Consider the following 12477-nt stretch of genomic DNA (forward strand, 5'->3'; position numbering starts at 1 on the left):
GATAAACAATAGAGTTGCGGAACTATTTTTACATTTGAAAGATATTATTTGATGTCTTTTTTTGTTTATTTGGTGAAATATTTTAAATTGCAGTAAAAACCGCTTCACTCGCTAAATAGAGTTTTAAAGCAACTGTAAATCCAATTTAATAATTTGACGAAAAGTTTTCAATTCCAAAGAAACTTTAATAGGGTTTTTTTTTTTTTTTTGAAAAGGTGTGTATGCATTTTTTACAAAGAAAAATGATCATTTCACATCAGAGAGGGAGGGGGCATCAGTTTTTTTATTCAACGGACTTCCATTAAATTTTTAGCACAGGCATCGCTGTGCGGCTACTTCTAGTGTATTTTATAATTGTATTGATAGTAAAATCTTATGAAACCCTAAAGTGTAGGCATTTTTTTTTTTTTTTTTTGCTTGCATGTTTCACTAGTATAAGTTGTTTCCACCCAGTTTAATTTACCAGTGGTTTACAATAATGAAAATCAAGCACAATTGCTTATAGTGATGCCTATTCTAACGTTAACAACATTTCACAACAATAGTAATGTCCTTCATTACAAAAAAAGAAAACAAAATTGTATTTCTATTAAACAATTCTCATTTAAAAGACGCAAAGTAATCTTTCATATCCAACAATTACTCATTCATCATGTAGAGTAATAGAAATAACTATAATTCTTAGATTTTTAAACCCAGTAAGGCTGCAGTCGATGCTGAACTTGCTCCAAAAAGAACTGATATCAAGTCCAGTTCGACATTAGACCCCAAAGAATGAAAGTACAGTTCTAAAACTATTTTACTTCAAAATTTGTTTTTTTTTTTCACTTTTGCATTCCTAAGGTCTACATTTTTAGTATGATTAAAAGGAAGCTTATTAAAGTAATAAAAAGGAAAATTTCAAAAAAATCATTAATTTTCATTAAATTTTTTAAATGAAATTTTTTATTTTTGGATCACAAGCTACTAAAGGCCATAAAGTGAATCTCTGATTTAACGTTTTTCTCTTTATTACTAAATTTTGCAATTCATGTGTAACATTTCCGATTGTTAAAAGAAAGTTCTTGAAAGAAATATGAAACTGATTAAAACTTAAGATTAGTTTGACAGAATTCTAAAAACAGGTAGAAAATACAAAGTTGACCACCATTTTAAATTTCCACCTGTCTGAGTTAACCGCCTTTTCAGGTGCGGAAATTGTCCTATCATACAAATCAACCTCTGTAAATTGACTACCTGTTTAAGCTGACTACTAAAGTAGTGAACCGGAAATGGTCAACTCACACAGGTTTTTTTCATTGTTTTTTTGATCAATTAAAAAACAACTATGTCTCTTTAATCACACAAAAAAGGTTGAGGATCAAAAATTCAAAGCCCTTGCATAAAAAAGTTCCACTTCAAAACAGAGGATGGGGGTAAATAACTAAAAAGAAAATATATATATATATATATATACAGGGTCTATATAATCATATATATTAAGTAATGAGGCTCATTTTTTCCTGATGCGACTTTAAATCCCAGGTGTGCACAAACTGGTTAGGTCGGTGGTGGGGGGTTACTGGGGAGACTCACTCTGGTTTGCAATGGCCTATGAATATCTATTCAGGCAGCATCGTCTTTATACTGTACCCCTGTTGCTAACAACGGTTCCAGCTCCAAAATGCAGAGAATAATTCTGCAGCATTACACAATTATATTTTGTGTGGAACTTGGTTATTCGACCTTAGAAACTAAACTTCAATGTGTAAGCAAGTGTTTGGTCTGTCAAAGTCGTATATTTTTTGGTGGCACAAGTGTTTTAAACATGGCCGGAAGAGGGTGGAGGATGAATCTCGAGCAGGGAGTCCATTAACCGGCAAAACGGGCGCAAATGTGGAATGTGTGCGTGTTGTGCTAAATTCAAACTGCCAGTTAAATGTGGAAATAATTGAGGACAAAGTTGAACTTGATAAAATGGCAGTTCACAGCATCATCACTGAAAACTTGGAAACGCTGGAAACACCTGCTTCATTGTCCAAGACTTCCTAGTCAAGAATGGTATCCTTATGCTTCCCCATCCCACCTACAGCCCCTGTTTAGCTCCAGCAGATTTATTGTTGTTCACGAAGATGAAATCATCACGAAATAGGTATCACCATGGAACTCTGGATGCCGTGGAAGCGCATAGTACAAGAATTTTAAAGGGCATTCTGGAAGCGCACTACAAAGCAGCCTTCGAAGCTTGGAAGACTCGCTGAGATAAGTATGTGCAAGGCCAAGGGTCCTATTTTGAACAACTTTAGGTCTAAGTATTAATATCTGCTATAAATTCTTGGAACACAGCTCAGTCTCATTACATAGTCTTTTAAAGCAGACACTGTATATATATATATATATATATATATATATATATATAAAATTAAGCAAACAGAATTTCAAATATTAAACAAATTATAAATAATTAATGAGGATAAAAAGGAAAATTGCAAGCAGCTATTAAATAGGAAAAGATAAAGTATGAATCCAGAGCTCATCAGCCGTGGAGGATTCATTAATTATGATCAAAAGACCAAAAATTTAACTGTGATCCAAAAGAGAATGTTTAAGCTCCAGTACATGCAATATAGAGTAGCATTGGGCAAAAGCACCTCTTGCTAAACTAAAAACAATAAACTAGAGCTCAAACCTAAAACTAAAAGCAGGGGGTTTCGCCTTGACTAATTAGGAAAACAAGTTCCGATAATTAGCCGTCCACGGGACAGTACCTGCCTATAACAAAATTATCTTACCTTGAAATCCTTATAAAAAGAGCCAATTCCATTGTTCAACCTGATAAAAATCCTTTCCAGTTGTCAACGTAAAAATAAAATAAAAATTAAATCATATCCAGAAGATCAATCCAGAGACATACCAGTCGCCTATTTCTCACGTGTAAAATTCATCCACCCCGGTGATTCATAAAAAATGGTTTGTCATGGTTGTATCATACATTTATACAGTTAAACAGTTTCAAAAGAAGCAAAATGCTCATCGAAGGCTATACTTAAGCAAATGTTTTCAACCAGATTTTTAGGGAAGTTATTAAAAAGTATTTTTGAGTACTGAAATTTCTTGATTAAATGCAGAAATGGTATTGCAAATTCTTTTTATTCTGATAGCTTGCAAAACAATGATGCCAATAAAAAGCTTTTTACTTAAGCAGGAGGAAAAATCTTGTAAGCTGTTAACTATGAAATTAAATTCGCGCCTTTTATCATAGATTGTAGTGGAACAATTTGAGTCAATTTGTACGTTGATATCCAGGAAATTAAAGCTATTTTGATTAGAACTAGTCATTTTGAGCGTTAATGAACTATGATAAATAGTTTTGCTAAGTTCAGAAAAATTCGGAAAATTTATACACGAAAGGTCATTTCCTTTTGTGTATATCCATCTTTACTAAAAAAGTACTCCAAATCATCTACTGTTATATATGAAATTTGTTAAACAGTCATCAGACACGTCTTCCTTATCACAAGCATTTTTTGGACTAGTCTTTTCCTATCTTCAAAGTTAATTCCTTCATCTGTTACCGACAAAGCTACTAGTTTATCCCCTAAATACCATAAGTGATTTATGAATTTTCCAATCACTGCTTCTGCTGCATGTTTGTCATCATTTTGTATGCTGCTAGTTTTTTAGACACATTTTATTATTTAAAGGAACATAGATTGGGTTGCTGCAAAAAACCATATCTTCATAATATAGCATTTAACTGTAAAACAATATTTATGGGCTTTCTCTTCATGTAAGGTCAATTTAAATTGTTTCCTAAATATAGAAATTTACAAACAAAATTTGCTTTTGCCATCCATGTGGCTCAGGGATAAGCTCCAGGTCTCCGAAAACATATCCCTGTAGGAGGAAATTCACCAGGAAATATTATTACAAGTTACGAGAGTTCTCCGTAATCTTTCTCAATTCCGCTTTTTACGAACAATAATATATCATCAATGTCGTCTTTTAGAATTTAAGTGGTATGTGTACTTGATTGAAATATTATAAGTTCTGAATGATGGAGATCTTTCCACAAAGTTTTTAAGCGCTTAAATAATTGAATATCTGATCTAGAACTAAGAAAGGAAAGAACTTTAAGGACGCACTCTGCAGTACGATTTCAAGTGCATGATGATGGCAATCCAAATGTAATATATCACCGTTCAGTTTTTGCTCTAACAAATTGCATGCACAATTTATACGGTTGGTATTGCAAGTCGTTGTATCAAACACTACAGCTAGAGCAGTTAGCAATAAAGAGCAATCATCTAAGATATCATATACAACTGAAGAAATATCTAAGGAATTCCGAGTAGCTGTTCAATATTAGGACCTGAAGCTATCACAGTAATCCTGTCGGTGTTCTTTTCCCAGTTACATCTGAATGTAGCTTTGTATCCCAGTGAATAACTACAAAATCTAAATTTAAATTCATGAAATTTAACCACTTTGCAGTCAATGACGAGATATCTCGTCCATTTAACATGTAATTCTGGGACTGGCCAACCACAAGGGGGTTAATTTTACCTCTCGAAGATTTTCTCTTGCTCTCTTAAGGAATGTATGATTGATCACTAGGTCAGTTAGATTTAAATATACTGCATCTACATAGGCTGTAAATAAATGAACAACATCTTTATCCCTAATATGGCATTCGTCTAACAGTGATGAAAGGTGAGATGATATCAATAGTTGGCAAGCTTTTTTGCATTGTGGTAGACCAGCTGTAGAAAACAAAAGTTCAACAAGTTAGGATAGATACCCATTTCGGTTTCTAAATCTTGTGAATTGCAAGAACTTTATGATAATAAAGGACTATGTACTCAAATAGTAGAAAATTAATTTATAGATTTCTACATTGTTCCGATCTGGATATTTTTTTTAATTTATATTTTAGCTATGTAAAATATAGTATATTTTTATGTTAGGAGTAATTTTTTAGGATTTTTCAAAATTTATACTTAAAAAATTAAAAATTGCATAAGCATTTAGGTATGTTTATAACTAAAGAACAGCGAATTAAAATATAATTGCAATTACTTATATTTATAGCATTGAAGCCTTGCGATTCCATTTGCCACACCTATTACAAACACTGAATTTTGTAAATCAACACCCCCAAAGCCTGTAGGAGGCAATTTGTTGTTGTCAAAGATCATTCATTAATGGCCTATAGAATCCCTTGTGTTTATCTTGGTGGGAGGAAACGTTCCCCTGCCGCTTGGTTGGAACAAGCGCAGAAAAGCGGTTCGCTTGACCAAGGCCATTGGTGTACATGTACCCTCTGTAACATGTTAAATTTTACAGAATTAAATATTATTCATAAATTTTCGGCAGCTACTGTGCGATGACATGGTGCATTGTTGTCCATGAAAAGGAACTGTGGACCCACAGCGCCTCTAAAAAGATGCACATATGGAAGAAGAATCTCGTTACAATAACAGTCCCGTTGACTGAACCTGCGTCGAAGATGTGAAGGTCTGTACGACTACCAAGCTTGATGCCTCCCCAATATGAGAACACGGCGACCTCCATACCTGTCTCTTTCAATGATGTTCAAGGGATGATTGCAGCTTCCCCGCTCTCTCCAGATGAGTATCGCTACTCAGACTGAATCTGCTCTCATCTGTAAAGAGTACTCGTCCCCATTCATTGTCTCTCCGATTCCGGTGTTCCCGGCACCACAGAGAACTCCTTCTCCGATGGGCAGGTGTTAGAGGTACACACCGTATAGGGCGTCGTGCAAACAGACCACCACCGTGCAGTCTTCTGGCCACCGTAAAACGCGATATCGGTCGTCCAGTCACCTGTGTCGTGTGTCTAGCGATTTCTCCCGCTGTCTGCCGCCTGTTTCTTCTGGCCTGTAAGACAATAAACCGGTCATCTGCGGATCTGGTTCCTCGTGGACGACCACAACTGAACCTTTTGGATAGCTGTTCCTGTAGTTTGAAATTGTCTCCAAAGTCGTGAAACGATGCTGTGAGCAATTCCGAACTCTGCAGCCACACTTGTCACACTGCGGCCTTCCTCCAACTTCCCAATGATTCGGCCTCGGGTAAAAGCATCCAGATGTCGTCTAACAGATTGATTATTCACCATTTCTCGCTGAGGCAGCAACTCGGTGTGATTTTAACTGCTATACGGCGTGCAATCTCTTTGCCAGAAATACTGATCTTACAGCGACAACCAGTAGTGTAGAGGGGAAAAGGGGGCGGTCCGCCCCGGGCGGCAGATTTTTGGGGGCGGCAATTCAACACTTTTGATGCGAAAAAAAAAATCCAAATAAGATAGAGCAAAAAAATTCCTTATTTTTCTCTCTCTTTTACTTAAGTTGCAGACTGAAAGGGCGGCACGGCAGTGATAACTCAAGGGATGAAAATTTTTTTTAATGAAGAGGTTACCATAGATATATGAACTGGGTTGTCCGTCAGTGCTAGACTAGAGAGGGTGGCAAAATGGGCCCCGGTTTCTAACAGCAACTTTCACACCCGTCAAATTAAAGTACGGAGCTAAAGTGGAGATCAATGAGTGGCCCTTAACCCACCTAGAGGTGACCAAAGAGAGCCAAATTTTGTGTTTTTTGGCTTTTAATTTTGGAAAACTTCTGTAGGAGATCCCCCCTATCCAGGAGCCCCCCCCCCCCTCCCATTTAGGACTTCATTTTTTAAATTTTTCGGGACAGAGAGCAATTTAACTGGTTCTTCTCCTCAGCCTGATCAACATGTCTTAAAAGGGCGGTTTTTGGGGAGGATGAGAGTTTAATTTCAAACGATTTTCCGCTGGGAACTTTCAATCCTGCTTTGTTTAACCAAAGATAAGATTTAAAATGTTTTTAGATGGGAAAGCTCTCGAGTTTCCCACTTCTTTCCCCGTTATCTACTAAGATAGCTTTAAAATGCCTTTTTAGATGGCAAGAAAAAAATCCAGGCAAAGCTCCCAAGTCTTCCTTTCCTTAACACCTCCAAACATTGTTTAATTGTACATTTTTAGACCTTCAGTTTTGGAAAAAATACAAAAGAGATAGCATCCACACCCTCTTCGTACGTCTCACCATATAGCTTAAATTGTGCCTTTAAAGCTTTGACATCAAAAAATTTCTGAGGAGAGTACTCGAATCCTAAACCCCATCTCCCCCCCCCCCCCCCCGCTCTCAAGCATGATCAAAGATAGCCTAAATTTTGAAACATTTCTTAGGAAGATCCTTAAACATCTAACTCACATAAGCTGTTCAAAGATAGTCAAAAATTTTGCTTTTAAAACTTTAATTTTGAAAATTTTCCCAGAAAGATATCCAAAACCCTCATTCCATCTAACGTCTCCAAAGAAAGCCTGTTGTTGTGTTTTTAAAACTTCAATTTTAAGAAATTTCTGGTGAATCATCCTCCCCCCAAACCCCTATTCCTCTCTCAAACGTCAGTACAGATAGCGTAAAATTTGGTTTTCAGAAATTTCCACAGGAGCGTCCGGAAATTTCCTTCTGAAATATAGCGTACAATGCATTTCAATTTCAGTAGGGAGATTACTCCACCCTTCTTTCGTCGTCTTTCCAGTACGTGAGTGACTTTTGAAAAAGTTCCAGGATCGCGTACCTGACTCCACAGCAGTTTTGGTGACGTTATATCACCTCACCCCACCTCCTAAGATCTACGAAAATATCCTATATTTGTGGTTTTGAGGCCCCTCTCCCTTTCGGTGTTAAAACATATTCAAAGAAAGGCCCGAAGCTTCCCTATTACTTAACGTACCCAAAAAGACAGCTTAAAATTGATTTCAAATTTAAAAAATTTTCGAATGGGAACTCCGAGCACTCCTTCCTCCCCTAACACCATCAAAGAGAGACTACAAATGCGTTTCACAGAGTTCAAAATCGAAATGCTTTCGTATCGAGCCCATGACCTTCCTCATTTTCTCAACATCCCGTACTAAAATTGTTATTTTAGAAACTGGAACATTGGAAAATATTCAGCACAAGCCCTCGATCTCCGAACGTCACCAAAGGCTAAAACTAACATACGTTTTGAAGAAGTTTCGGAAGAGACCCCCCAACCCCCCTTAATTGCGATTTTTGAAAAAATTCGAAAATTTCTCCGAAAGAGGAACCTGACCCCTCATCCTGGTGCTCTTCGAACCAGGCACGTACACTGGCAGCTGTATGGCACCTTGCACTGTCCTGCTGGAAGATGCCATCCTCCTGAGGAAAAACAATGCGCATGTAGGGATGGACATGATCCGCAAGGACAGATGCGTACTTGTATTGATCCATCGTGCCTTCCACAATGATCAGTGAACCCAGAGAATGCCAGGAAAACATTCCCCAGATCATAATGCTCCCACCTCCAGCTTGGACCGTTCCGGCAATGGTTGCAGGGTGGTTCCCTTCAGAGGTTTCATGCCTTGTACGCCAACGTCCATCTGTCCGATGGAGCATAAAACGCGATTCGTCTGAAAACGCTACCTGTCGCCACTCGGTGGACATCCAGCTGCTGTACTGGCATGCAAATTCTAGCCTTCATCGTCAATGAACAGCAGTCAGCATAGGTGTATGAACCAGGCGTCTCCTTCGGAGGCCCAGACGCAGCAATGTTCGCTGAATAATAGTTTGGGAGACACTTTTGGTAGCCCCTTGGTTCATTTTGGTGGTCAGTTGCTCAACGGTAGCCCGTCTATCTGCCCGAACGCATCTCCGCAACCGTGTTCGCCTCTGTCATCTATGGCCCGTGGTGCACCACATTTGCCACGTCGCTGATTTTGGACAGTCCCAATTTGCCATGCACAGTACACTTTTACCAGGGCGGCACGCGAACAGTTCACAAACTCAGCCGTTTCGGAAATGCTTCCACCCTTGGCCCAAAAGCCAATGATCATGCCCTTTTGGACGTCGGATAAATCGCTTCGTTTCTGCATTACGCCAATGATTGAAATGTTTTCCGAAGCCCTCACACACCCTTTATATACGCTCAACTGCACTGTACTGCCACCTGCCTTCTGTGATTGGTTATTTAACTCTGACGTGGAAAGTACGTGGTGGTCACATTAATGTGACTGGACTGTGTATATGTATATATAAACATTTATTTAATCCAAGTTATAAAGTCGTTGTTGAAGTGTTAATTTTAAGACAAAATATCACTGCTTATTCATTTATATTTAGACACGTACCTGTCCAAGAAACTGAATGATTTTTTTCTAAATTTTCATTTTCAGAGTTGCATTCGTCACAGTTACGTTCGTCAAACATCACATTTTGAATGAATATTCGTTTCTATTATATCAACAGCATAAATGGGTATTATTCGGCAGGAAAAATAAAGTTTCGGAATGAAAATGATGCAATACATTATTTTTACAACTATATCTACCTAAACTTTAGAGAAATTGAGAACTGAATTTCATGTAAATATTTTAGGTTGCAAAAATGTTACGTTCATCCCAGTATAGTAATTTAGTTTCAAAAATCAATTTATGTGATTTATACTATGTTTCATTGTATGAATATTACACAGAAGTTTTATTCTTTCACAAAATGTCCCAAAAACCACAAGTTAAATGATTAGAGGTTTAAAAATCTTGTTATGGAATGAAACAGAGTCTTTGAATGTTATGTTTGTCATGATGGAATAACTCAGTTACCTTCTGTTTACATTTCAAATAAAATTAGGCTTGCTGAGTAACTAAAAAGCTTGTTCTAACTTTTTTTTCACTTCATTTAGGTTGCCATTATGTGTATGAAGTTATTAATGATGTTCATAGCTGTTCTTCTGTTGAGACTTATTATCAGTGTGGAATTCAAGAAACCAGAGCAAATATGCTCTTGGAATTATTGTGTGAATTGCTCTCCGAGCCTTGCTTTAATTTTCTTCGAACACAAGAGCAACTAGGTAATAAATCTTACCTTAATATTGAAACACACATTGAGATATTATTATAATTTTAAGCTTTTACATTTACTACAGTGAAATACAAATGTGAACATGCATGTACTTTTCCTAGGATATATTGTATGCAGTGGGGCACGTCGTTCTAATGGGGCACAAGGAATCAGAATTCTGGTCCAATCTGACAAATCTCCTTCTTACGTGGATGGTAGAATTGAAGCTTTTGTTCAATATTTTGAGGTAAGATCTTAATTTATATTGCTGGAATCATATATAGTTTTATCCCTTAAGTGCCTCAAATTGCCAAATGGCAACATACCCTTCTTGGTCTTTCAAAAAAATATGAGAACAAAATCTAAACTCTGTTGTTGCCAGTAACCTCTGAAGATGCTATTAAATCAATTTTTTACTTATAGAATAGCACCTTTAGTGCTGATGAAACATAAAAATAGATTTGTCTCTTCACTATTTGCTGTGCGTACATATTTCATAGTTTGGTATGCTCGAGAATGGCTACTTTTTGTTTTGCTGAGACAAATATAAATTTACTACTTGAACAATAAGCTATTTAACAATATTTATCAATGCATTAGGACATTTAACTGTTTGTTTTTTCAGCTGCAGTTCAATGTTTCTACATGTTTTTTTTAACCATGAACTGCACTTAGGTTAAAACTGGTTTTTTATGCATTTACCCCTTGATTTTAATAAGAATTAGAAAGCCAAAGAACATCTTTAAAAAGGTTTTTTGACAATCAATGTATTGAAGTAGTAAAATACAGAACTTGTGCTATTTTTAACTTTTTAATCTATAAACGTAAGTTTTTTGAGCCACTGTCTGCCACAAGAATCAGGCAGTTTAAAGCATTTGTGATTGTTGACGTTTTTGATTTTCTTTATTTTCACACATATTGTTCCTTATCATGAATGTAATGTAAATCCGAAATTTGAGCTTTGTCTGACTTACTGTTTTTGAGAAAATAAATTTTTTAGTTTAGGAGGCGTGGCACACTTTTGCTGGTTTTTCAAATTTGCAGATTTTATTGTGCTTTTTGCTTTAAGCACCCTTATAATGACATGGATTTTTTTATTCCATATTATATAGTCTTGTTAGATACTGTTACAGCTGTCAAATCGGTGTCACTACGAGGGCGACGCCCACAAACTCTTTAAAAATGACCGAAAATGAAATTTTTTTTTTTCGATTCAAGGCCAATTTTCTCAAAGCGCCTTCATGATGACACCAATGTTTTTAGATCATTTTCTAGTCACACTTACATACATCAAAAATATATAATAAAATCGGTGTCCCTGTAAAGGCATCAGAAGATATTGGAACTTTTATTTGATAAATTTCACGAAAACACAAATATTTAAAATCTAACTACAACCATCGTCCTAATAGCAGAGATCTGAAACTAAACAAGTTTGATAACCAACATGTTTCTCTAACATTTGCACTAAAATAAGATATATTATTTTTAGGAATATAATTATTTAAAATTAGTACGTTATTGCGTTTTTTTAATATTTATTTATCTTTTCACACCCAGATAGTTTTTGAACATATTTATTTTTAATTTAATACAAAGAAGTGTACCTTTTCACAAACAGCTTTGGGCAGTAAGAGCATCTTTTTCTTGAATAGAAAATGCCCGTTTTGATATAGGTAGAGGAGGTTCTATTGTGCATAATTTGTCTCGATTATCATACCAATACTCGTCTTGTTTTTCCGGCTAAACAAATTTATTTATTCCAATTGTTCTTGTCATGCATTTGACCTTAACTTGCAATACTATTTTTGTGGGATATCATGTTTTTCCATGCTTTAGTGCTACAAAATTACCAGTTTTCAATAAGAGTTGACCATATTTCTGAAACTGGTTGATTTGATTTTTAATGTTTTCTTCTTTTTGGTCTACGCTATCCGCAAATTCTGTTTCAGATTCTGAATGTTCGCTTTCTTCAATATTCTCATTCAATGTACAGTCGGATCCCGACTTATGTGAGGGATGTGTTCCAAGGTTCCTCACGCAAGTTGAAATTTCGCGTTGTGGAACAACGTATGATTAAAAATATTTTATAAGTATACCCAATTATTTCAGACATGTGTTAACAGCCCTCAAATTGTTTCAAACTATTTCTTAACTATATATTACCGTTTTCTATATGAAGAACTGACTTTTTACTGTATTTTAGAAAAAGTATTTTGAAAAATTACTGTTTTGAAGCGCAAAATCAATGAGATACATGAATTAAAACAGTACGATACTTACGTTAAGCACATTACTGCATTATAATACCCCTTAACTGTAGATATCACACACTTAATTATAATTTTTAAAATGACGCAGATAATGATTTATGCGGTGTGGGAACACCCCTCTTTCTGGCCTCTTTAAGACAGAATGAAAGAGCAGCTTCCATTTTCATGATGTTTGTATTTTGCTTAGACACTACTCTACGAGCTTCAGTATTGAAACTAACTTCTGAACGTCTACGGGTTTCCTATTCTTGAATTTTAACTTTAGGTATCAAAGATTCCCTCATACCTAATTATTGTGATACCTTCGAAATACCTTTT

At 36.0% G+C, this 12477-nt stretch overlaps 1 protein-coding gene across 1 annotated transcript in view; it reads left to right on the top strand.

Annotated features, from left to right (window-relative positions):
* Positions 1 to 12477, top strand: part of LOC129218037 (insulin-degrading enzyme-like) — a 171916-nt gene that overhangs the window by 138916 nt on the left and 20523 nt on the right. The window contains exons 23-24 of the mRNA XM_054852216.1: positions 9729 to 9896; positions 10009 to 10133. Coding sequence (XP_054708191.1) covers positions 9729 to 9896; positions 10009 to 10133 — 293 coding nt within the window. The remainder of the gene's footprint in view (positions 1 to 9728; positions 9897 to 10008; positions 10134 to 12477) is intronic.

This window comes from Uloborus diversus, chromosome 3 (genome assembly GCF_026930045.1).
Source record: "Uloborus diversus isolate 005 chromosome 3, Udiv.v.3.1, whole genome shotgun sequence".
NCBI lineage: Eukaryota > Metazoa > Arthropoda > Arachnida > Araneae > Uloboridae > Uloborus > Uloborus diversus.